General features: G+C 40.4%; 1 protein-coding gene across 5 annotated transcripts in view; it reads right to left on the bottom strand.

The window, feature by feature from the left end:
* The window catches only part of FAM13B (family with sequence similarity 13 member B), a 107,286-nt gene extending 80,139 nt beyond the window's left edge, over positions 1-27,147 (bottom strand). For 2 of the 5 annotated variants that reach the window (XM_060240398.1, XM_060240399.1), the window contains exons 1-5: positions 26,877-27,146; positions 14,062-14,167; positions 4,630-4,819; positions 2,759-2,971; positions 100-274 (exon numbers count right to left, since the gene is read on the bottom strand). In XM_060240398.1, coding sequence (XP_060096381.1) covers positions 100-274; positions 2,759-2,971; positions 4,630-4,819; positions 14,062-14,079 — 596 coding nt within the window. In that variant the 5' untranslated portion in view covers positions 14,080-14,167; positions 26,877-27,146. Of the gene's footprint in view, positions 1-99; positions 275-2,758; positions 2,972-4,629; positions 4,820-14,000; positions 14,168-26,876 lie in introns of all 5 variants that reach the window. The other 3 variants (XM_060240400.1, XM_060240401.1, XM_060240402.1) reach the window with 3 other exon arrangements.
* Between the last annotated feature and the right edge of the window lie 413 nt (positions 27,148-27,560).

The raw sequence follows: 27,560 nt of genomic DNA, 5'->3' as shown, positions 1-27,560 counted from the left end.
TCAAGTAATTTAACTGTCAAAACATTTAGTAAAAGTTGTAATGATTGCTGCAAACTGGCATTAAAAGCAGATAGCAAAGGTCTGTAGTATCTAACTTACTGAAAGACATCGGGACCAAAAACTGCAGCCAAAGAACTTGCAGACCAAGTCTCTTCATGATGTGATGCTACATTAGCTAAAAATCTACACAGAAATTTCAACAAACTGTAATTAAGAGGTGGAAGCTGCTGCAAGAGGAACCTCAGCTTTCTTCCAAATTCATCTTCATTATAATCTGTAAAATATAATGGAAGAATTGTTAATCAAACTGCATGCAAGTAGCTAAGCTGTATCTTTTTTTATTTAATACAAGTTTCATTTCAGTAGCACCAAAACATACAAAATCAAGAATTTCTTATGTTTATTTGGAAATGCTGATTTCAAATTTTAAATCTAACCTGAACAGCACGTAAGCATTATAATCTAATATACATACTGCTTTCCTACTTATGTACTCTTCTGCCTTCCCATACCACTTGTCATTTCAGCAACACTTTCTATGCATACCTGCTCTAATTGTTTCCACTTATTACAAAATCATGCTGCTGGTCAATACACAAAAAGAGATTATACACAGTTGCTGTAAAATGGATCTACACAGCTCTGAATACAGGATTTGTTTTCATAGATCCAGGGCTTTTTGGGGGGTGGGGGGGACAGGACAGAACAGAGTTCTGGAACCTTTCTGTGGAAACAAAATTCACAAAAAACGTTTAAGAGTTCATGAGGGGCATCCATGTGTTTCGCCTTCATTTCCCTCTTGAGAGTTCTGGCACCTTTTTCCAGAAAAAAAAGCCCTGCATATATGCGTGATGACATTCAAATTCCTCATCAGTAACTATTTTCTTCAAGTGGTCATGTCTGTCATCACACATATGAGATTTGTACCTGAGAAGAAACCCCTCAAGAAAATTCTACTTTATCCTTAAAACTGGTGATCAGTTGAAGGGACACTAGGACAGGTTTCATGGCAGTCTTCTCAAGAAGGGAGGGAAATGCCTTCTATAAAGGTTTGAACAAATTTACACAAGCACTGTGGTGTAGAAGGGACATGTCAAACTCAATGATATTTCTCACATGTAACAATAAGACCCAAGAGTCTGTGATGTTAAGACTCCCAAGTCAGCAAAAACTGTTTGAGATTGGTTCCTATGGGACAGAGGGCTGCGGGAATAAGCAGCAGCAAGTTGGTTGAGTCAAAGACTATATTTAGTTCTGGAAGAAATTCTTGCTTGTAGTTTAGATGGTATTAGATCTAGGTGGGCAGTCATGTTAGTATGAAGCATTACAACAGATTTTAAGTCTAGTGGCACATTTAAGACCAACAAAATACTTTTATTCAAGATATGAGCTTTCATGTGCATGTACGCAGACATGTATCTAAAAAAGTGTGTGTATGCATGAAAGGTCGTTATCTTGAATAAACTTTTGTTGGTCTCAAAGGTGGCACTGAACTCAAAATCTGCTCTGTGAATGGTTCCTTATGGAAAATCCATGGCAAGCTGGGTCTGCAGGAGGCAGCCCATTACCCTTGCAGGTGGACACATGGATCGAGGGAGAGCCAATTCTTATTAACTGTTACTACATCTAGAATACTCTAGACTACTTCCGCATGTCACCACTTGAGATCCACTGACCTAGCAGATACACTTTAGGTTACAAATCATCTATCGCAAATTGAAAGTCATCATCTTCCAAAGGTCTTCTGCCTCCAATGACTGTCCTTTCTGCCTGTTGTCCCTTATGCCTGGGACTCCCTGTCATAATCCTCTTCTCAAAACCCACCTTTTCCCTGAAACCTTTGGTGCACTCTCTTATTCTCAACTGAAACCAGTCTCAAGTATATATCACTAGACACGTTTGTGCCTGCTTATTCTCACATCCATTAGACGTGCTACCATAATTTACCCACTTACACAGAAGAAAAGAGGTCTTATGCTACAGTTTGTCTTTCATATTCCTAATTATGTGTCATGTAATTATCTTCATACCTTCTGTAACGTATGCCGTAAGTTACTAACAACAGAAATACAAGACAAATGTTTCTACTCATCAAGTAATGGACTGATTACTGCAACACTAAGCTGAAGAGGTCAATAAATTTTGGCTTGGTGGCAGAGTGAGTATAAGGAGGCAGAACTTAGATTTTTGTAGCAATGAAACAAAGAAGAAGAAAATTAGTACATACATGCCCATCATAACTTTACATAAGAAAGAAAGGTGACTTGAAAGTGTGAAATCACAGTTAAATATAGACTGAAGTTCTATAGTACTCGAGGACTAGTAACACAGACATCTCAGACTAGCAAAGAAAGCAAGAATTTTCTCACACAGATGTGAGTAGCACATGAACAAGATCACCAAAAGATGAAAAACAGTGAAAGCTGCTCATCTTTTCTATATGACTATACTTCTAGAGGTGGCAACCCATCTCCAACATTGCACAGCTTCCATCCTTATGTTTTATGTAAATGATAATAACCCAGTTTGAACAAATGTACCTATGTGTTGCGGGGGGGGAGATGGGACAAGATCATACCTGCGCATTCCTGTGTCCTCCAACATGCATAGCATCTACATAAGTTCAAACCAAACCAAAAAGTTACAACAAAATTCTCTGCAAGCATATGGAATGTCACAGTGGGGAAAAACATTCATAAAGAGTCTGATTTGATCATTTCTTGAAACTATTTAAGCTTTATTAAGATTATTCCACTACCTTGAGAAAGCTGTATCAAATGCATATGTAGAGTACCAGGAATAACTGGTTCTGGAAGTGCTTGAAGAAAAAATCTAAGAAGACTAATAGCTGAAGGTACATCTGCTTCTTTAACCAGGTCCACATCTTCCCCATTATCATATCTTTGCCGAAGCCACTCAACTGTTTCTGCATTCCCATTGACTTGGAAAAGTCCCTCTTGCTCTAGACCTCCTTAAAGTTAGAAAGAAAAAAATAAATTCATTACTCCATTCGGAGTTCAAGGATATAAGGCAGGACTAAAATATTCTGAACAAATAAGTAACTCAGTATGATAGAAGGAATGACAGCAGCAATATAAATAGAAGTGGGAAACATCTGCAGGAAGGTGGGCAAGTTCTTCAGATACTACCTAGCTAGGTGACCATTTGCAGTTATTGCTATAGAGTTCCACTATTCTACAGAAACCTCTTTTCCTATATGAAAGATTTACTAAATATCCCACCCAAAGCAAAGCAAGATGCATACAACCCACCACCAATGAAAGAACTCTTCAGTAAATAAGAATATTTTCTCAAAACCAAAAAAAGGGGTGCAGTTCTGGTAAAACTCCCATCATGTTAATAAAGCAAGAGTTAAATTTAAATCTTATGCTGCTGTCTTGTTTTAATGAATTGATTTTACTTTGCAAGTCGACTTGACCAGATGTCAAAAGTTAACAAGTTCCTTGAGCAGTTAACAGGTTGGTCAAGAAACAGAACCACACAGTGCTGTAATGTGAATCCACAGAATCCCAGAAGATAATGTGCTAACACCAGACCCCTTAGCTAACACACCAGCCCCCTTAGCTAACACCAGACCCCTTAGCTAACACACCAGCCAGAGACCAAGAGACTGTATCTCTAGCCTACCCAGATTTAAGATCAAGAAGTCAATCCTGCAAGACGATGCTTGCAGGAAGTCAATGCTTGCAAGACGAGCTCCAAAACTGTTAATCTGGTAGCTGGAATCAACACAGTAAATAAAGTACTGGATTCAGATTGAAGCCCTCAAACCAAACATAATTAACAACAGTTTATTAAAAGACTGCGCAGGAATATACAATATCTAAACTAAGCACATTTACAAGCATTAGTTGTCTACATCTAGATGCTACCTAACAAGACTAAGTCCAATACATCCAAATTCCAAAGCAGGATTTTAAAATCCAAATTCCAAAGCAGGTTTTCCAGTCATCATGTCCCACCTAGTTTAGAATCAAGAAGTGTACCAAATAAAGATATAATCCAGGGAAAGGGGGAAAACTAAAATTAAAGATCTTCCTTTGTGACAAACAAACAGTGCTGGAATTATTCTAGCTCCCCGACCAAATGTACAGCGAAATGTTATAACTTAACCAATCAGGTACACTGCTAACCAGATGACTTAGCCAACCAGGTGTATTACCATCATGAGACCATGTACTCTGCAACTATACAGGGGATAATTAAGCAAGCACCTTCTCCCATTCATAGGTCTTTGAATGAATGAAACAGAATGTGTAAGTGAAGCTCCTACCCGGATTCTTTGGCCCTGAAACTTCACGGTCTAATGGTCTAACCAGCTCTTGAGTTGACTCCCTTCCATCCTTATTTTGTTCTCTGAAACTGCAGGCAGTGCCACCTTAAGTTCTCAAAGAGAAAAACTTGTAAAGTTTCTGTGCAGGCCTCAAGCCTGAACTGATGTTTCAGAAAGACAAGAGGCTGGCAGGCAAGCCAGTCTCTTGACTAGGTGACATAGAATTTCTCTAAAACAAATCAAATAAAATTCCTAAGTTCAAACAAGAGTGAATAATATATATGCATCCATAAAGTCAGTCACTGGCCCACTGACTTAATTATAACCATACTTACCATGTTCCTCAATATAGTCCACAACATGGCGAACTATGAATGGAACTTCATTGCCTGGCTGTCCTTCCTGCTGCAGTTCATCAAGTGGAATCCCAAATATTTTGTTAGCGAGAACAGAGTTGCAGTTACTCAAGGAAGGGGAGGAGCTCTTCCTCATATCTTTATGCAGCCCAATATCACAGCTGTCTTTCTGTAAAATAAACAGTTGAAGATTCATATCCTTTAACTAAATGCTATTTGACATATGAACATCCATCACTTCATTAACTCAGCATGAGGTAATGAGATGACCCATATGCATAAACACCAATGTAACAGTAGGACACTGGCAGTCACCATGATGGTTCCTCCTGCTCTAAGGAAGGAAAGGCATCTTGTCAATGGTGATTCCAATCGGTCCATCAAGGATGCAGGACTAAACACCTGTCTCCTGGGCAGAGGTCACCCACTGATTAAGTTCAGTAACTCCATAGCACTTCTTGTGCTAGAAAATCTTAAGTGACTCTCAACTGCTATTTCTAATTCCATTTTGTTGTCTGAGAAAGTATGCTTGCTCACAAAAGCTCACATCTTAAATAAAACTTTGTTGGTCTTAAAAGGTGCCAATGGACTGATTTTTTTTCTAACTCTCAACTTGTTAAACACTAGAGACTCTTGAAATGGAAACAGGAAGCTTGTGAGAAGAACAAAAGAACTGAATTATGCCCCTATAAAGGTAGGGTGGACCATGATGACCCTCTCTCGAAGCAGAAAGCATCCTCATGGTAATTACCAATGTTCCATTCTTGCTCCAAGAGGGCAGACATCTTGTCATAGGACTTTAAAAAGCAGTTGAATCCCATATTGAGCAGGTAGAGTTAACTGTGCCACCTAAACCAGGGGTGGCCAAACTGTGGCTCAGGAGCCAAATGTGGCTTTTTCACACATAGTGTGGCTCCCAGAAGTCAAGGAGGAACAATGCAAGCTTACTCTCAAGTAAGCATGTATAGCATTAGGACCTCAATCAGCCTCTGAGTGCTGACCCACAGGTAGGTAACTATTTCTGCCATGCATAATACAGAGGAGGAGGGGGAAATAGGCAGGCTTGCAAGTTCTTCGCCTCCACCACAGAAGTTGCCTGGAGACCTACAGTGGGAAAAGAGAGTGCAAGACCCAATGGAGCCACTGGAAGGAGGAACAGAATTAAAGACAGCACAAGCACTGGTTTCATAGCTCTTGTAGGAGCTGTATTTACTAACCTTTGTGTCAAAGCAAAGAAATGCATAATGATGCAAACAATGGTCAGTGATTTATATGACACATATGTGTTTCCTTCTCCCACTGGAGTAAAAAAATAATTCCCTAACCTTTCTCTATTCTGGTCTCATGGGGACTGTTATTCCCAGGTTTTGTTTTTTAAAAGAAGTCTCCCTCAAGCACCTCATGGTCATGTAAAGTCCAGACATATGTATTTTATCTTTCTGTGGTAAGAAGTATGAAGAGTTTTAATAAAGACATGTGTGTAGTATTTGTTCACATCTTGCGGCTCTCAAACATCTGACATTTATTCTGTTTGGCCACCCATGACCTAAACCATGTTATGCAGAACCCTTCAGTCAAAGGCTGAATCAGATGAAACAAGGGTATTCAATCATGTAATGTTTAACAGATGCTCATGCAGCTGCCTTGTAAGTCTTTCTGACCAAAGCCTGAGCTTCCAGTGCTGCAATGCTATCTGCACTTCAAATACAATGAGCTGAAATCCCTGCAGGTTTCTGGGATTTATAAGCTTGGTACACTGGAGCAATGCACTACAGCTTATTGAAGCTCTGGACATCTTCTGCCCTTTGTAAGGCAGACTGAACAAGCAACCGATTTTGAATGGTTGCTGTGTACCTGGTGTTATCTTGAGGCTCTCCACAGGTCCACTATATCACTGTTTCTCCCTCAGATATACAGAAAGGGGACAGGAGGATGCTTATGTTATTTCCTGTGACTGGTGGAAATGTACCGTTAATGTGAATACTGGATCCATTCTTAGGACCACCCTGCATTGGTAGAAGATGCATAAGACTTTTCTAGACAACAATTCACCAAACTCTGACTTCCTTCCAGCTGACATAACAGTCACCAGGAAAAGGAACTTAAACGTTTGAAGGGTACCTCAAGAACCAAGATCTGTGTGAACAGTTAGAGGCTACGCAGATGATGCCTCCCTCACACCTGAGTTTCCTTAGTATTTTGGGAATTTAGAGGTAGTGGGGGAAAGCCGTACAATAGTCCTAGAAGCCAAGAAAAAGTAGTGCATCTGTTTACTTTGATGTTGCAACCTGAAATCTGGAGAATAATCTGTAAATATGGTGGTTGTCTAAAGCAAAAAGATCCACTACCAGTTACAACCTGACAGAACACCTACTCCTTGAGTGACCATTGGGAATGGGCACTCAGTTCAGTTCATGAACAAAACTGGTTTGTGAGCCAATTAAAGTTTAAACCCCTGCTTTCTGCACCCCACAAAAAGTGGTGGGGAGCAGAAAGCTGAGCCATTTCACCCCTTGCTTTTTTGCTCCCCGTGGTTTTTTGCAGGGGGCAGAAGTTTAAATGGTTCTGAGTCATTTAAACCAAACAGCTAAACTGCTTTTCATGAAGAGCAGAAAACAGGAGCTTAAATGGTTTGGAGTCATTTAAAACCCCACTTTCTGCTCTTTAAAAACTACCATGAATGGCATCAAAATTCATGGAAGTTTGTGGCAGTTCTTCAGTTCAAACATCACTGTGTGAACCATGAACTTGTCAATTCGTAACACTTAGTTTGTGAGCCAGTTCATCCCCATCCCTAGTGACCATTCATTGTTTTTCCATGTCATCAACTCAGTCAATCCACTTCATCCTCAGTGAGGTCTAAATCCTGGAGCCTCAGGGCTTCAGTGGTAAACTGAAGAGTCTCACATCGTAACATTTTGTGTACCACAAACTCTTACATCTAACATTGCATGTCAGCCCCTATTCTTTTTGGATGAAGGAACTTGTTCTTGAGGTGATCCAGGACTTTTGGAGCTCACAGTTCCTTTGCTTTCTTTTTGGATCTTGGGGACTGTAGAAATCATTCAGAGGGGAAAGGGATAGACAGGGCTTGTACTCTGTGAAGTAACCCAATAGACCATGTTCCAAACCTATTGATCCACATGGGGTAAATTCTTATTGTCCACTGGAATTACTTGAAGCAATTTCCTTGCCCACACAATAGAGGCTTTTTTAAATAAAGAGGAAGACTGATTTTGCACTCAGCTTACCCCGCTGTCACATTCTTCTTCTCCGCGCAGCATCCTTCGGATGTCCCACTATTTGCTCCGGAGCTACAGCAAACATTGCGGTTTCCGCAGGGTAAACAGGAACTGTTTTTTGCGGTTTCCGTTTGCCACTCAAAAACCGCGATGTTTCCTGCAGCTCTGGAGCAGATAGTGGGGAAGGATGCTGCATGGAGAAGAGGAAAGTGACAGCGGGGTAAGCTGAGTGTGAAATCGGTCTAAGTGTCCAAGATCCTAAAGGGCGTGGTCCAGACTTATGTGACTTTAGGAGCACAGCTGGATCTACAATTCAATTGGCCATGTAGGGATGCTCTGCTGTTCTTAGTGACTAGACCCCCTCATACAAGAGCAACTACCAGGACACCTACTAATGGAACCAATAAAAGATCCATTACTTGGATTAGGTAAGGAGTAATATTCTTGTTTAGGTTAGGATTCTGATTACTGGAGTAAGGATCTGTCCACTCTTCCTTCACTTGGTGTTCAAATAATTCAGGAAAGGGCACCACCCTCTACATGCCTAGTAAAATGTGGTTTGGATCCTGTTACCGTTAGGTGGACCTGTAACTGGTTGACAGATCGCACCCAAAGAGTGCTTGCGAATGGTTCCGCATCCTCTTGGAGAGAAGTGACAAGTAGAGTGCCTCAAGGATCTGCCCTGAGACCTATTTTTTTCTTTATAAATGACTTGAAGGAATAGAGGGAATACTTATTAAATTTGCAGATGCTACTAAACTGAGAGGGGTTGCAAATACAGCATAAGACAGAAACAGGATACAGGATGATCTTGGCATGGTGGAAAACTGGGCTAAAACCAATAAAATGAATTTTAACAGGAATAAATGTAAAGTTCTGCATTTAGGTAGGAAAAAGCCAATGCATGGTTATAGGATGGGAGAGACTTGTCTTAGCAGCAGTTTGTGCAAAAAGGATCTAGAGGTCTTTGTGGATCATATGCTCAACGTGAGTCAACAGTGTGATGTGTTGCCTAAAAAGGCAAATGCAATCTTGGGCTATATCAACAGAAGTATAGTGTCCAGATCATGTGAAGTGATGGTATCGCTTTACTCTGCTCTGGTAAGACCTCACCTGGAGTATTGTTTTCAGTTTTGGGCACCACATTTTAATAAGGACAGAAACAAGCTGGAACGGGTCCAGAGGAGGGCGATGAAGATGGTGAGGGGTCTGGGGACCAAGTCCTATGAAGAAAGGTTGAAGGAGCTGGGCATATTTAGCCTGGAGAGGAGGCGGCTGAGAGGTGATATGATCACCATCTTCAAGTACTTGAAGAGCTGTCATATAGAGGATGGTGTGGAATTGATTTCTGTGGCCACAGAAGGTAGGACTAGAACCAATAGGTTGAAATTAAATCAGAAGAGTTTCCAGCTAAACATTAGGAAGAACTTTCCAACTGCTAGAGCAGTTCCTCAATGGAACAGGCTTCCTCGGGAGGTGGTGTGCTCTCTTTCTTTTGAGGTTTTTAAACAGGGGCTAGATGGCCATCTGACAGCAATGAAGATCGTGTGAATTTAGGGGGATATATTTGTGAGTTTCCTGAATTGTGCAGGGGGTTGGACTAGATGACCCTAGAGGTCCCTTCCAACTCTATGATTCTAACCTGAGAGAGATTTCTTCAATTCCATCTTAAGTTTCTTTTCCTCTTCCTCAGAGCCAGTGGGTCTTAAGAGATCTAGAGCCACTACTAGTTTAAAGAGGTACCTGGTCTACTCCAAGGCTATTCTGTTCCCCTACTGAGACTTATCCTTTATCAGAAGTGAAATCTGAGGCCCCTCAGCCATGTGAGACAGAGCCCAAATCCCTCTCCTGACAGAAAAATGCACACTCCAGGATTGTCTTCTAAGATGCATTTTTGGGTCAAGACTAACAGTATGAATCCCTTCCCCATTCCTCATATTAATTCCTACCTCCTCTCCTAGAAATATAAGAAGAGGGAAAAGACCACCTATTTTGGAAACAAGAACAATGTCTTTTTCTGTCCTTATAGGTGGGGGAAGTTTTACCCTTTTCTAAGAGTTTAAGCTCCTCTATCATCAATCGTTTAGTGGTCCCCCAACCTTTTTGGCACCAGGGACCTGTTTTGTGGAAGACAATTTTCCCACAGACACGGGGGGGGGGGGTTCAGGATGATACAACTGTGCGGTGGTTAAGTGTGCGGATTCTTATCTGGGAGAACCAGGTGTGATTCCCACTCCTCCGCTTGTAGCTGCTGGAATGACCTTGGGTCAGCCATAGCTCTCTCAAGGTTGTCCTTGAAAGGGCAGCTTCTGTGAGAGCTCTCTCAGCCCCACCTACCTCACGTATCTGTTGTGGTGGAGGAAGATAAAGGAGATTATGAACCACTCTGAGATTTGGGTCAAGGGCAGGATATAAATTCAATGTCATCATCATCTTATTATTATTATTATTTCTACACTGTAATAATGCTTTTGAGCTGTGGTGCTGGAGAACACTCTTGAGAGTCCCTTGGACTGCAAGAAGATCAAATCAGTCACTCCTAAAAGAAATCAACCCTGACTGTTCCCTGGCAGGTCAGATGCTGAAGCTGAAGCTCAAATATTTTGGCCACCAAATGAGAAGGGAGCACTCCCTGGGGAAGATCCTGATGCTAGGAAAGACAGAAGGCAAAAGAAGGGGACAGCAAAAGATGAGATGGCTGGACAGTGTTACTGATGTAACAAACACGGATTTGAACAGACTTCGAAGGATGGTGGAAGACAGGAGGACCTTGCGTGACTTTGTCCATGGGGTCGCAAAGAGTCAGACTCAACTGTGTGACTGAATAACAAATATATAATGAAATAATTATTCAGCTCATGGCCCAGTTGCTAACAGGCCACGGACCAGTACTGGTCCATGGACCTGGAGTTGGGGACACCTGAAAGACAGCAAGACACTTCCACAGGGCAGCCTGTAAAGGTGGGGGGGGAGGGTGCTGGGGTTTACCCACCCCTCCTGTACCTTACTCCACCACAAATCTGGTTTCCCCATTGCTCTGGTATCAGTTCTGTGGCTAGAGCTGGATTATGGCCATCTACAGCAGTGGGGATGTTTCCTTTCAAAATCCATTGCTGACAAAACAGCATTCTCCTGCTCCTGGCCATGCAGTTTCCAAATTCCTCTGGATCTCAGCAACTATGTGTGCTTTTGCAGGGCTCAACCAGCCCAGCTGTGTGGGAGAACAGCCCCTGCCTGACAATCTGAGAAGGAAAGGGGTTCTCCATCCTCCATGAAGACAACACTACCTGAAGTTTTAAAGTCTCCTACTCCTTCTGTTGTCTCAGTCATACCTCATAGAGAGGAGAAAGGTAGAAAAGGGGGGGGGGGGAATGAGTGAAGAAAGCCAAAGAGGAAAAAAAAGTTAAATAAGCAAAAAAATAAGAAAGGAAAAGGTTTTAACTTGGAGGGATCCAATTCTCAGAGTTTCTACTAAAAGCCTGTGTTTCCTAGAGAGCCAGTTTGGTGTAGTGGTTAAGTGTGCGGACTCTTATCTGGGAGAACCGGTTTTGATTCCCCACTCCTCCACTTGCACCTGCTGGAATGGCCTTGGGTCAGCCATAGCTCTGGCAGAAGTTGTCCTTGAAAGGGCAGCTGCTGTGAGAGCCCTCTCCAGCCCCACCCACCTCACGGGGTGTCTGTTGTGGGGGGGAAGGTAAAGGAGATTGTGAGCCTCTCTGAGACTCTTCGGAGTGGAGGGCGGGATATAAATCCAATATCATCTTCTTCTTCTTCTTCTAAGGCAGGACACAAACTGAATTAATGGGTGACTCTCACCCAGCAGACAAGTAGTTTGAGTTCTGGTCCTTGGTGGACAGATTAAGGTAATAATCCATGACAAGATGCCCTCCCCCTCAAAGTGTGAGCTTGAGAAGTTCACACATTCAGCTGCAAACCATTAATTATTCACTAATTAAACAGTGTAAAACCAAGTGACATACATATTTACATGAACACACCTCAAGACATTACAATTCTATGCAAGCATACATGTGTAAATTAAGGTACACATATTCAAAGGAGCAGGTGCAGGTCTTTCAACTGTAAGGGAAGCTCCATCCCCTATCCCTTTGTACACACATATCCTTGCATAAAGCCAGGGCTCCCATTTCTTAGGGCAGGCTGTCCTCTTGATTGTTTTTTTGTTCATTCACTCCAGTGCTTGTTTAAGCTTTTTAAAAGCTCTCTTGCTGTTTATTTAAACTTTGAAATCTGCTCAAATAGGAAGATGGTTTTATTACTGACACCAAAGCCAGCCAACCACAATGAGTGCTGCTCAACTACAAGAGGAGGAAGTTCCTTCTTTACTAACATACGGGCCAGGAGATCAATGCTGTGCAAATACTGTTTGTATTGCAAACAAGCAAAACAGGTTCAGTCTTAGACCAAACCTCAGAGCAGAAGTATTAGTGTCAGATATGTGAAAAGCACACTTCCATAGTAGCCTCACCATTGAAATGCTATACATCTGTAGCACCCTTACATTAACTTTTAGATAACTAATCCAAGTTGAGGAACAAAAACTGCAATTGTAAGTACATGTTCCTAGGAATAAGCCCCAATGAATAAAATATGCAAAGTAGCATGCATCTGTAACACACATACCATTTCCATATGTCATGAAATCCTAACTACATCTCAAATTATTACAGCATTACGTTGCAAAGAATATGAATGCAAAGTTTCCATTTTGTTGTATAAATCTTAAAGTGTCCATCATAAGCTTCATATGCGTAATTGAAAACTATGCAATCATTGAGCGTCTCGTGTATTCACTTGATATTCTCCTACATCTTTTGCAAATGTATTTTGAAACAATTTATTTTTTATTATGTTGTCTGTATTTTTATAAAGAACCACTTTACAGAAAATACTGAATGATAAAGTGACTCAATGCACAGCAGCCAAGAAGGTCAGAGCGCCTGCTCCGGCTGCAACATCACTGAGGATGTTCTCCGCAGCTGAGAACGAAACGTCTGGAAGGAAAACTTTCTCCAGTAGAACACGGCACTTGAGCCCGAAAGATTCTACAAACCCTAATGATGTTACCAGCCATGAAAACCTGAAATCTTTGATAAAGTGTGTGCTCTACATTACTTTGAACATTTAATGACTAGTACGCAAGATTACAACATGGCTCTAGAATTCAGAAAATAAACAGTACTTTTATAGGAAAAATTCAAACCCCACCAATAACCCAAAGGACAGATTAATTATGACCAATAAACTGCAGGAAGCATACTTCTGTATTGAACTAGTTACTGATGTTGTTAGCTCCCTATGACCACAGCAAACTATGGCCAAATAAAAGGATTCAGAATTCTGTTCAGAGTGTTCAGGAGGTAGCCCTAGAATGAGTCAATGTCCTACCACTTAAACATTTTTTTCACTGAGCCCTGCACAATGTAATAACTGAACAAGAAACATTCCATATGTATTTGAAAGTGGTAGCATGTATTCTATCAGTCCACTGAACGAAGCCTGAAGCCTTCCTCCAACAAGCAGCTACTTAACTTGGAGGAAAGCTGGAGGAGGCCAGAACTTCTTCCATCATAACTTAGAATACACACCACAGTCCCCTTGGCCTTCCATGTTAGAACACCCAGTAAAGTGAGCCCTATCATGTAGGCTTAGGAAACTGTATTAAAAAATGTTTCAATTCAGTTAGGCAGATGTCTTAGTACTAAAAACAAACTTTACATTAAATTGAATTCATGTTAAATACATCTAACTTCTTTATTTTATAACTGTAGCTTCATTAAAATAAATATTACCCCTATTAAAACAGAAAACAGCTTTTTAAGCATAGGAAGCTTAAAAACATTAAAAATCGATACAGGTTTTACAGTATGATTGCAGACATCAAAATTGGGAGCAAGGGAAGATTAAAAATCAGGTATAAATTGAATTCATACTCAGTTCTTGAAGATTGCTATTACATTACCTCAAAATGCTTTTAGCTATGCTCACTTTTGTAGAGTTAGCCCAACTAACTGCAAACTGATTTGAAATTAATAAGCCCTCAAGAAATTTATTACAAGAAAAATGTTAACAGCTGAGAAAACCTACCTCAGAGCACTTAAACACCTATGTTTACAAAATATTTTCTACGCCAGCTACCCTTACTGACCAAGCATTCTTTTGTCATTTATGGTTGCTTGAGGTTATGGCAGAAGATCAGCCTGTAGTTCCTCATTGAAGAAGAGCAGAACTCGATCAGTACCTCAGCTGTTAACCTGAAAAACATATACACAAAAAACAGTTTAAAGCACTCTAAATTTTGCAGATATCAAAAGAATTCTCAATACCAAGGTTGAAAACACTGATGTTAACATATCATTTTAAGTTGGATCCTGTGTACTACTACCTTCCCCTCACTGAGGGGCAAAAAACTGATACCAGGGCTTGAAGGGCCCAACGTAGTGTAGTCCTAAAGCCAGATAACATGGGTGTGGTTAATGGAAGAGAGTTTTAATCTGCTTTTTAAATTAAGATAAGATTTTTCTGCAAACTGGGGGCTTCCCTCATATTTGTAGAAAAATCTCCCCTGCCTCCCTGCTGCTCCATTGTGTGGATTTTTCTATCCATACTCTATGGTCTAGTTCAAAATTAGATCTATGATTTGCAATGAAAAACATATACTTGGCATATATAAAGTCCAGCAATTATGTCTCTTTGGGAGATTATCTTGCAATGAGTGAGAACATACGTACATCATACAAACAGTTCTGTACAATCCTATCAGTAATTCCTTTATGGTTTCATAGCATGTAATTATCCACATTATCTGTTGCAGAACAAACAGTTAATACTTAAAATAATATACAAACATGAAAAGAACATAAGAACATAAGAGAAGCCATGTTGGATCAGGCCAATGGCCCATCCAGCCCAACACTCTGTGCCACACAGTGGCCAATATGTGTGTGTGTACTCATAGTTATATCATCAGGTAGTTGAAATGGTACTTTGTTCCACCTCTATAAAATTTATGAGGTAACTACAGATAAAACAGTGGAAAATTAAATCAAGAATTCTAGTCTATGGGTTAGATCTAGTGAACTGCATGAAATCACTTTATAATAATAATATATTAATAAATATAATAATAATAATAAATTTTATTTATTTATTATGTAAATAAATTTACACCCCACCCACCCCTTCTGGCTAGCACAAGTTGCCAGTTGAAGAGTAAGCAATTTTGCCCAATTGTCTTTCCTTGTACTAGAGAGTATTTTATTCACAAGAGTTGCCCAACTAGAGCTATGGGGCAGAAATTTTGAGAGTACTTTATTTTTCCATGAAAAATGTTCAATTTCTTTTTTTAAAATCACTGATTTCTAATATTAACAACAATGAGCAGATATCATGACCAATTCAAAATCAGGCTAGTAGTTCTAAAGTTGCAATTAATGTTTTCCAGGTGATTATCCCTATGAAACATAAGAGAATATACATGTATAATTTATTTATTAGTAAATACAAGGGAAGAATAAAAACAGAAATGCACATAGCAACCAAATTTTTAAATATCACCTGATTTAGAACTAACAAACGATGTAAGTGATACCTCAGAGACTGACAGCAAAACTGAAGTGCCCCAGTGAAGAAAATTACATTCCTATTAAATAAGTATATATTCACATCCATGGCATATCATGCACTGTTCTTACGGTGCACTAAAATTAATACGTCAACCATTTCAGTGTATTTCCTTTTACTTAATAAATATATTAAATCAGAAAACGCCATATTCAAGGCATTGAAAAAAAATTCTGATTCATATTTTTCTGGGAAACCAACACCATGGTACCCAACCTTTAGAGAGGATTTTCAGGACAAACAACTGGTTGCTGGAGCAAAGGGATGGTAGTGAAAGATCCATTTCACCTAATCCTTCTGTGAGCTTTTAGACCAAACACAAATACCAGAATTCAACTTTAAAATGTATTTGTAAATGTACTTAATTTACTAACAATCATATTAATAAAGCACTAACGTAATTACTATAAGCTTACAACAATTTCTTACAATTACTTGTTAGATGCCATAAACTTGTAGAAATAATTATTTACTGCAGCAGCTAGTACTCTAATATACAAAAACCACTGTGAGTCTTCTGAGCCTTTTAGTGTGACCAAGCAATGGAGCACAACTTGAAGCTATTTATTTTATGTATTTGATTTATTTCCCACTTTTCTCCCCAGTAGGAACCCAAAGACACTTCACAACTTCCTCCCTTTCTTCATCTTATCTTACTGGGATATGACCAGAGTATGAATTACTGTGTTAAATCACACTTTTAAAGAAGAACTACAACCTGTGTATACTGATCAAGCAATACAGCCCACCCACTCAAGATGTGAACCTGCTTCTTTAGGAAAAGTTCAGCCCCATTCAATGCACAATGGATTCTAACTCTTTGAATAAATCCCCTAACGATGAACAGCAGCTCAGTTTTATCAGGACCAACCTTTAGATTTAAGTTCAGAGTTAATGACCTGTCCAATGCAATTCACTGAAGTTTCTAGCTCAGCTGGAAGCAGAGTCCAATCTATAGTCAAAGCTCTATTCACTATACAATAGCTCTCACAGAGGTTCTAGCAAAAAAAGTAGTTTAAATCAGGGACCTGAATATTCCTATTATCTGGATTGATAAGCAGCATTTTCCTCCTTCACAATGGAAACCAACACACATGTTCTCTAACAGTTCCCTTTGATTTATATGAAAAAAATATGTAAGTTCAAATCAAAATTTTTAAAACTCATTTTCACACAACTTCTTTTTAATTATGATTTCAGAAAGCCATGTATTCAACAATTCCTCAAAAATGAATCCCATGGTTCTCTGTTAAACACAAAATTGATATCAAACACAAAGTGTAAAAAAAATTATCCATATAAAGAAATATTTAACATTACACAAAAAGATAAAACACTGCATTTAATGAAATACACTCAAACCGGGTATTGGGGCTCAGCAAGTCAACGCAGGCTTTGGAATCAATTTCCTGGTTTCAAGAAAATCCACTCTGAATCTCACCAAGCTTTTCCAAATAAAACCAAGCTGGGCTAGGAGAACCTTAGAGTCACTGGAGGCATACAGTAGATACAACAACAGTCATCCAAACTGCATTCCTTCATTGATAGGCTTACTTTTTTCTAAGTAATGGTTGCCATTCACTCCTACAGCAAGAAAAAAAAATAAAGCACTCCACGAGGTATTACACAATAGGAGCAAAACTTCTACTCATAAAGCTCACTAGCCCAGAGTTCACACAGAAAGATCCAAAGGGGGAGGGGGGAAGCCCAACAATATAAGGCCCTCCTTCACTTGACACCATCATAATGGGCATTTCACTATCATATACAAGAGCCAGTCCATTTGACAGCAGCCACTAAAAGACAGTAACAAAAACTGCAGTATTGCCATGCTCACACAAAGGTGATGTTTGTGTTGCAGCAGACAAGTTTTACATTACCACCGTAGTGTCCTTTTTTGATCTGTCATGTTTACAACCCCCACGTTGAGGCACCAGTTCAGATGAACAATTTCTATACATATCAAATAAACAATTTCTATACATGGTAGTGGTCACATGAATTCATGGGACACTCCTATGGAATTCAACATATGTAACCAGACTTTTATCTGATTTAACCACGGGTGGGGGGGGGGGGAGGGAACCAAACTAAGGCTGTGAAGATATGGGTTAGGCCCATTATCCATGCCTTCCACTGAGTTCCATGGGGCAAAATACATGGTCTACAACCAGAAAACCTGCATGGAACACCATCTAGGGATTCCAGGCACCTGAACAGCATTTCAAGGAGCTTCAGAAGTGAGGCAATGGGATGTCAAGCATCATCACAACCACCCCAAAAATCAGGGTGTGATGTAAGCATGTTGCCCAATGCCCTTACATCACACCCAGATTTTGGGCATCATGTCACACAATGTCATTTCCTCCCCAGACTCTCTTTCACTAGTCCAGGAAGCATGACTGCAGATCTCCCATCAGAAGCCTTCCCACCATAAGCAGGCAAATAGTAAAACTACCACCACCTCAGACCATATGGCCACTTGAGGCAAAATTCGGAGGAATAAATTTCAGCCGAAGAGGGGAAAAAGGTATGACTTCAGCACTTCTTAATCATTACCTTCTTGATAACAAGCATACTATTTCATTTCTATCTCATTCCTAACGTCTAAAAGTTATTTAATAATAGGTTATTCTGTGCTGCAAAAACAGCTAATTACGTTGAAAATTATATAGTGAGGCACAAACATGTACCTGGCTACCACATAACGTTAATAATGCATCATAGCATTAAAGAAACTGAATTAACATTTAAGCAGCAAGAAAATCAGAATTCCTATGCAACTGCACACAATTGTATTCTAAAAAGTGAGCACTGACTATTTTGCAGATGGCTGTTTTTCAACTGCTTGTTTCTTCATGTCAGCTGAATAAAAACACACGTACAACACTGAACCTTGTTCACAAAAACTGAAACAACTTATGAACAAATATTCCATCCCATATGCGAGAATCTTTCCAATTCAGAAAGCCTGAGCACGCATGATTACTTAGGTACCAGAAGCCAGTTTGGACAACAGTCAGTTAATGAACATTTAACTAACTTGGCAGAAATTGGAATTAACAGAACTAGATGGACAGTCATGTTGGTCTGAAGCAACAGAATAACATTATAGTCCACCTTCAGGACCAACTAAGTGTACAAGGTTAACAGTGTATGGATCCAATTAATTCTTCCTAATTGTGGGATGTTAAAAAGGTAAAGGTAGTCCCACAATTAGGAAAGATTCTCTTATGCACTTATCTCCTATTTTGACGTATTTACTGCTTCAAACCTTGGTCCCTCTTAACTGGATCCATACAGCTGTTGTCCTGTACACTTGGCCTGTTGTTCCTATCTTGCCACAAAATGTCTTCGTTATATGCTAATTTGCTTTTCATCCCTGTCTATAAGTTTGAATGGTTTTCTTCCTTCCATTTTATTCAATTAACAGAACTGATGGATTTAAGACAATTATCAGTCTCCCAGTTCTGGTCAGAAGTTCTATTCGGAAGAGGTATACAATTTTGGAAAAGAGGGAAAGTCTATGTAAATATAACTATCAGCAGCCAAATCCATAACCATAAATTTCAACTCTCTCTTTCCTTATATTGCCCCTGCACTAATTATATCATGTCCAAAGCAGTAAGAAAATACTTGGGCAATATTTGAATGAGTATGTCAAGATCCTTCTGTCAAAGAAAAGAAGCCTGCAGGACAATAACTAAATCATAACATCTCCCAAACCTTCTAAAGTTTTATTTCTAAAAATACTTACACTGGTAACTGCTGGAAGTTTGATCATGTTCTTAAACAGCCAAAATGTTTCTTACATTTTAAGAGTGCCCCCTGCAATTATAGTTATGTCCATGTATGGGAAATTTCTAGCACGAGGACCACAAATTTAATACTTCCTATATCACTACTGGTTACTGTGTGCATGTAAAAATTTTACAGAGGTATGTCATTCTGTTCTACCTCCCAGTAACTATAAAAATTCTTCTGAAGAATATATACCATTGCAAAAAGAACAGCTGACATGTGAACTGTCTTAAAGCTTAAATAAACTGAGAATCTCAAAATGCAAATTTATTAAAGTAGAAAAAATCTAATTTCCTTACTACAACCACACTGACAAATATATATGCATCAAAATTATATTTCTAAATGGATATAAAGAACTGCAGTTCAGGCAAAAACAGTTATAACACACTCCAAAAAGAACACAACTCTTTTAAAGACATCGCCATGTAATAATTTACACTAAGGACACAAAATTATGCTACCTATAAAATTTAGTATAATATGATATCTATAACACACTTTGCCATAACAAACCACAATATTCTCTGAAGAAAAATAATGGGTTGAACCTAATGCAAGGATTGCAGACCTTTCCTGCTTTCCCCTCTCCCAGCAGCCATTTCTAGCCTCCAGAAAGTTTATTCCCGGACTCATGGATCCCATGTAGAGTAACAGCCATATATGTCCAAAGATTGCAGCAGGAAAGGGGACAAATTGCTTTCTTCCTCTTCTGTTACTGATAAAAGAGACAGAAGGGCAATTGCATTCCCAACTTTGCCTCCACTACAACCTCCTGGCCTATGTGACTATCACTATATGTACTGTCAGTCAATACCCTTATTGGCATAGATCAGGGGTGTAAAACTCATTTGTTACGAGGGCCAGATATGACATAAATGTGACCTTGTTGGGATGGGTCATGTGTGTCATAAAATATAATGCCAGACAGGGGATATATAAACTCAATAAAGGACACAGACAAATACACACACTAAACCTAACCCATCCATCTCACTGGCTTGTTGTGCCTCAGCCAACAGAACAAAGAGAGGCTTGGCTCAGTAGCTCTACTGTGCAACTGAGAGAGCCTGGCAAAGCTAGCTCTCCTTCCCTCACTTCCTCCTCAAGGGAGGAGCTTTGCTCTGTAGCTCCTGTGCGATTGAGCAAGCCTGGCAAAGTAAGCTGTGATACAGAAGGAAGCAAGAGAGGGAGAAGGAAGCAGACAACAGTGAGTTGCTTGCAGGCCTGAAACAAGCCCTCCGGGGGTCTGATTCGGCCCCCAAGCCACAAGTTTGACACTCTATGTATATATGTTTTGCAACCATGGGAATAAGCTTTACCAGGGTTAGAAATAGCCACAGAGGGAGGGGGGAGAGGCAAGGAAGATTCACAACCCTCAGCAGCTTTTGCTGACAGATTACTGAATCCAACTCCATGGGAGGATTATTATTTACAAAAATCAGGAAAGCATTATTTTTGTTTAACAGGAGTTTTAAAAAATGAACCTCTACCTCTTAATTATTAGTCAATAGAAACACTGCCACATTTTAACACTTTGCTCTAGCAATTAAAACATTTAAGAATCTATAAGGGTGGCACTTTTCCTTAGAACATAAAATTTTAATCATAATTTATATCCTTCTTACTGCATCTCAGCATTCATTCTCCTCACATACTAGAGGAAATAGTATTGTCAACTTTATTCTTTTGCTACTTAAAAAGTCAGGGCAGATCATGAGAATGTAAGAAGTCCATCTAGTCCAGCATCCTATCTCACACAATAGCCAAACAATACCTCTGGATAGCCAACAACAGGATACAGTGGCCAAGGCCTTCCCCTGTTGTTGCCACCTGACTCTCAGATTCAAAGGCTCTGTCTCTGAATGTGGAGGTTGCACTCAGCTACCATGGCTAATAGTTTCTGATAGACTTATCCTCCTTGAATCTATCTACAAATCCAAACTATACTGCTGTAGGAGTATCATGACAAGGTTCATGAATTTAAATCTAATTTTGTTGAATATCATTCCTAATACCCTACGTTTCATACCAGCTGTTTCTAAGCCAAGCTCATACAAGGTCGAATTTCATACTATAATGAATGACTGAAGATTTGTATTGTATAAGACTGGTTGTCCGAAGTGTTCAGGTGATTTTATTTAATACAATGTTAAATGTTGATTTAATACATTTAATATAATGTAAGCCTTATTTTATGCTACAGTATATTCCTTGCATACTATTTAATGAACAAAAGAATGAGTGAATTGACTTTCTACTTTACATAAAGTTTATATAATCGGATAAAGAAGAGCAGTAACCCAAAAGCATAATGTGTTCAGTGTTCTTAAAACCAATAGATCAATTTAGTGTACATTTGTAAACTACAGTTATACTCCATGCAGAGATCATCTGGCTACTTCTTAATTCAACTGGAGAGAAAGAGAGCAGACATTTCAAAGACTGGACTTATATAAAGACAAGGTACAAAACGCAAATGTTCATGTTTTTAATCTAATTTTTTCTTTTTCCCTCCATCACAGTACAGACGGTGAAAAACTGATTTGCTTTACAATTTCTAGCAAGCCCTAGAATTAATACTAACTTCTGAAAATGAATGTCAGATAACTGCAAAGTAGCTAAACCTGTTTGCCTGACCAGACCACCACTGGAAAGTTACCAATAACAATGGGCTCCATCTCTCATAGAACCACCCCTTCCTGCAATAGGCCCCCATACATGTTGCTGTCCCTTCAGTTTTTGCAAAGCAAAGTTTCTAGAAGCAGGCTTCTGTTCAATCTCAAGATCCTTGCAGAAGACACTTATGAGGTGGGAAAATTCAAGTTAGCTGTAAACCGTTCCCTTCCTCTCTACTCAAAGGATGATGTCCATGTATTTAGTGCACTGTGTCATAATGACTCATCACCACTTCATCTACAAGCCTTAATGCTATCATCATCATATGAAATTAGTACCTTGCTACATATCAAATAAATAAATACCTTTGTCAGGGAGATTCCGTGTCTCATTTCCACTACTAAATATACTGATACATTAAGGAATACATGCAAAAAAGCCCTGTGGTACTGGAACAAACAGACGCTTCTCGAAGCATTTAATTCATTATTATAAGGTAAAAGGAAGAAATTAAGTCTTGAAGCCCTGGGACCCAATCTGAGAGAAACAATTAAGAGCAGTCAGAAATCAGAAAAGAATTTCAGAAATACCACAAGAATATCAGAAAACAGCAGCTCAGCTGGGAAGCAAAATCCGAAAGACCAAGCAAGTCCTTACAAAATTTTCTGTATCCAAGGCAAAGGGAAATCAGTGGCAGTCCAGCCACAAATGAAGCTTCAAGCAACAATACTACAGACTTCAGTGGACTACAGAGAAGTTGAGGGGGCCAGGGACTGCATCTGCTTCTAAAACGAACAAGGCAAAGAATACATCCACCCTATATTATTGAGTATCAGAGAAAAGGAAGATGAAAGTTGTGGAAAGAAGACACAGAAACCATGTCGCTAAGTAAAATAAAACAGGAGTCCAGTGACACCTTTGTAGAGGACTGTAAACTTCTGCAACAGGGGATTCATAAAGAAAATGCAACAAACCCCAAACACCCACCTAAGGAGACTTATATTGCTTTTGTTTGCAACGAAGAAGTCAGAAAAGTCAGGGGGGCACTTTTGTTTATATGGAAACTCTAACTCAGGGGTGTCAAACATGGGGCCCGGGGGCTGAATCAAGCCCCTGGAGGGCTGTCAAGCACCCAAGCAACTGGCTGTCATCTACTTCCTTCTCCCTATCTCTAGCTTCCTTCTGCATCTCAGCTTACTTTGCCAGGCTTGCTCAATCATTCAGGAGCTATAGAGCAAAACTTCTATTTTCTCCATTGGCTGAGGCTCCTCCCTTGGGGAAGAAGGGGGGGAGGGATAGCTTAACTTTGCCAGGCTCTCTCAATCACACAGCAGAGCTACTGAGCCAAGCCTCTCTTCCTTCTATTGGCAGAGGCTTCCCCACCCTGGTCCCCTGGGGAAGGAAGGAAGGAGCCAGAGCTTCCTTTGCCCAGGTCCCTGGATCCCATGGGAGAGATACAAAGAAAGCACCTTTAAGACCAATGAGTGCTAATGTTTTAAGTTTAAAAAAAAATATTTAATTGTGTCTGTCTGTGTCCTTTATAAAGTTTATATATCTTAAATAGCCCAGCCCAACATGGCCCAGTCCAACCTGACATGGCATGGCCCAACAAGGTCTCACTTATATCAGGTCCGGCCCTCAGAACAAATGAGTTCGACACCCTTGCTCTAACTCATAATAACAAGATTTCCATAACTATTATTTTACATGTAGAAGCAACTTATTAAGACAACTCCACATAATTTTAAAAGCAAAAATAAATAGTAGCATGATTCACACACAGCAATAAAACAAGTCTGTCATTATGGGGGAAAGGGTTTTTAAAAATGGGGTCGCTACTCCCTCTCAAAGCATAGCTTGGAACTCAATCACTATCACAACAAGCCATGATTTGTTATTTCATTGAAACATTGGTTGTTCTCTTTCTTCCAAACCATGATTTTAATCCTGGTTTAGACACAGGTTTGTGATTACAAAGCAAGTGCTAAAGTATTTACAGTATGGATAATGGAGTCTCTCATATGTAAATGATATTATCTCACATTTAACACAAAAAAATTATACTAGTAGACAGAAAGTGTGGTATTACTATTAAGGGCCCTTTTATTTTTGATGCATACATTACTATGTTTTCTGGTTTTTTTCTGCTCTAAAACACTTGAAATAAATACAGTAACTTTCCTGGTTTTATAGGACATTTTGTTTCTAAAAACCTGCCTATGAAGTACGCCAAGGGAGGTCAAACTGCGGCTTGAGAGCTACAAGTAGGCTCTTTCACAAACACTCTGTGGTTCTCGAAGCCCCAGTGCCCTGGCAGCTGGTTTGAAGACGGCATTTGTCTCTTTATATCACTTCTCCAAGCCAAGCCAGCCAGCAGCTTGAAGAATGCATGTAAAATTAAAGTTGTTTTCTTTCCACCTCCCCCATCTATTTTCCTTCCTTCCTTCCTGTATTGAGGCTCTTAAACATCTGACATTTATTTTATGGGGCCCTTACATTAAGCAAGTTTGGCCACCCCAGAACTATGCATTTCAGTTTAGGTTCCAAGAGACAACCCTTTTTAAAGCAAATCAAGAGTACCATGAAGAAAATATCAAATATTCTTGTATTTTTGTGAGTTCTGTGTGTGTAGGTGCATGCGCCTGGAAGTCATAGCTGACTTCTAGCGACCCCTGGTGGGATTACTTACTATTGGGCATTCAGAGGCTTGCTATTCCCTGCCCCTACGTGCTGGCCCTGCTATTCTTTGGAGGTCTCCCATCCAAGTACTTGCCAGGGTCAGCTTCCAAGATCTGACAAGATCAGGCTTGCCTGGGCTATCCAGGTCAGGGCAAGTCATCTTGTTCTTTTGACTACATCTTCTGTGGTATTTGGTCATTTACAGCCTCTTTTTGACATCTCAAACTATGCCTTCACATTACGTTTATTGCAGCCCCACTTCATTTTAAAGACAATTTTATTAAATTCAGATATTTTAAACTAGTTTATTTTTAAGCAGCATAACATAATTAACATAACACTGTATTTTGGTGTGTGTTTTTAAAAAAAACATTGATTTCTATCCTCCCTGAAAAGCACTGCTATTACATTACTGATACTGTTTAAAAAGTCCTGGGGTGTGACAGAGATTGGAGCTTGGATGTGAAAAATTGAAGTTGGATGAGATCTTAAGTCACTATGGGCAGAGCCACAAATTCTATGGAGGCACATTTGCTGCAGCATTATGATGCCAGTTCCTGCAAGAATTGTGGACACTCCTGCATCACTGAACACCTATGCTCATTTGTCTGGGTAACAAAACCTGAAAACATATGCAAGTCATCCAAACTTTCAATCACCAGTCTAACACCACTCTACCCTTAGCCACTGGGTTTGCAACTAAGTATGGAACCATGCTACTCCACTTTTAAAATTAAGCCATAAAGTACCATCATTGCATACAGCACAGTAAATTTCTTGATAAAACACAGGATACAGAGGCAACAGAATAGTAATATCGACATAAAAAGGGGGCAAGTGCTTGGTTTTGCTCACCTTCAGGGATCCCTTTCCACAATGAATTGCCTGCTGAGAAAATCCCTGCTGACTACAGAAGTGCAGTATGTTGCAATGACTTCTAAGATCTGCTAAAGGACACTGTGTGGTTGCAGGGCCTCACTGTTATCTCATACAACCAAACAGTAAACCCTGAACCCAATACTTCTCTGCAGCTGTTCATTGCAGAAGATAATCAACAACAGCGAAAAAACTTGCTTTCCATCACTTGTCCCATCAGGACTTCAGCCCATAAATTCTAAAGGAAAATCAGTGTAAGAACACGATTTAAATAAGATAATGTAATTATTATATCGAAGACGGGAAGTTTTCCAGAGATTCATATTGCTGAGTGACAGAGGAAGAGACAGGGAAGCCTTTGCTTGTAACACAATTTAGCTCATAAGTCAGATAAAAGTATTTTGTTCTGCAGGAATCTTTCTCCACTGCACCTGCTAACTGTATCCAGCAATGGCACCTGCTCTTTATTAGATAAGTTCACCTTCAAGAGTCTGAGAAGTTCGCCCTACATCATGGGTGGATTCTCAATCAGAATCTCGACTCTTGTCATGGAAGCTTGCTAAGTGACCTTGGACCAGCCACTCACTCTCTCTCTCTCAGCCTAACCTACCTCTAAGAATGGCTGTTGTGAAGATGAAATGGAGGTGAGAATAATGTGGTCTTGGATCCTTGCTGAGGAGAAACGCAGACTATAAATTCCTGACTTTAAACAAAAAAGTCTTCTTCAAAGATTCCTGATATGTTCTTTCCCCCAAGAACATGACTAGGTAAGAGGAAACAAAGTTTATCGATTACCCTTTAAAAGAAATACCTAAACTCCCACGGGGATAGATCATATACTGATACTTCAACTTCTTGCAGCATTTTACAGCTTAACAGGTTTGCTGAAGGATAGCCTTTTCCGGGCCACACGTCACTATCCAGTTACACCACTCTGAACAAGTAGTTTTCTTGTTGGGGCTTCACCGGGGGGGGGGGGGGGGAGAATGACCACGTTCCCTCGACTAGCTAAACTTCCATGGCGAGCCCAGCACATAACCCTCACGCCTGCTCCAAAGATGTCCTTCCATCGCCAAGCCTCTCTTACGCTTCTACGACCCTCTCCGTAGGTATTCCCAAGCCCACCGCCCCTTCCCAGCCTGGAACATTCGCTACACGTAGCCCCCCTTCTATTTCAAGCCCTCCTCGAGATCTGAGCTCGCTTCCCGTCCAAATCCTCCACTCCCCGTAAAAGGTTCTGTCTTCCTCACAGGCCCCTTCCCTTCACATTCCGCTTGCATCCATAACCACCACCACCCGCCCCCCCCCCGGGGCCGGGCCAGGGCCACTGCCCTGACGCGCATGCGCCCTTTGCAGTTCCCTCACCGTTGCCGAGTGACTGTCCCCTCGGCCCTCAGTTTCAGCAGCAGGTTCCTCCGACTCTTTCCTTGCGGCGCCCCTACTTCGCTGGGCCTCACTTGGCTCCTCAGGGCTGGTCCTCCAGCGGCGACAGCTGAGGGTTGGGAGTGTTGAGCTGCCGTCCCGATCCCGGCCCCGCCCCTCGCGGCCAGATAAACACACAATCCCTGGCGCGCGCGCGCGTCTGTATTACAGTGCGAGCCTCTCCGCCGACGGACTACTCAACCGTAGTGGCAAAAAGCGGCAGGCTCGGAAAGGAAGTGACGCACCTCTGAGTGACAACAGCAGCGCGCGCATCGCCCCTCCTACCTACTTCATCTTATCCCTACCTCCATAGGAGCTGACGTAGTAGAGTAGGAGGAGGGGGCGTGGCGTGTAAATAGATCCTGTGGAATTTGGGGGGCAGAGATGACAAGCGTAGAGAGGAAAAGGTGGGTAAGGAAGCTGCGTGAAGCAGCCCTGCGGGTTGGGTTTTGGTGAGCCCTGTCAGGCGGAAATACAACAGTTCACTTCACCTGTTGAACTTCTGTAGGTTATTCGGCTGTTAAAACTACAGAGTACCCCGAAAAAGTGGCAACCTTACGTGCATTAGCATTTACTACCGTATGCTCCATAATAATTAATCCAGAATAGCTACTGTTCCCTAGTACA

Source organism: Heteronotia binoei, chromosome 5 (genome assembly GCF_032191835.1).
Source record: "Heteronotia binoei isolate CCM8104 ecotype False Entrance Well chromosome 5, APGP_CSIRO_Hbin_v1, whole genome shotgun sequence".
NCBI classification, from domain to species: Eukaryota; Metazoa; Chordata; class Lepidosauria; order Squamata; family Gekkonidae; genus Heteronotia; species Heteronotia binoei.
The sequence above is the reverse complement of the archived record's forward strand: the minus strand, read 5'-3'. Positions and strand labels throughout refer to the sequence as shown.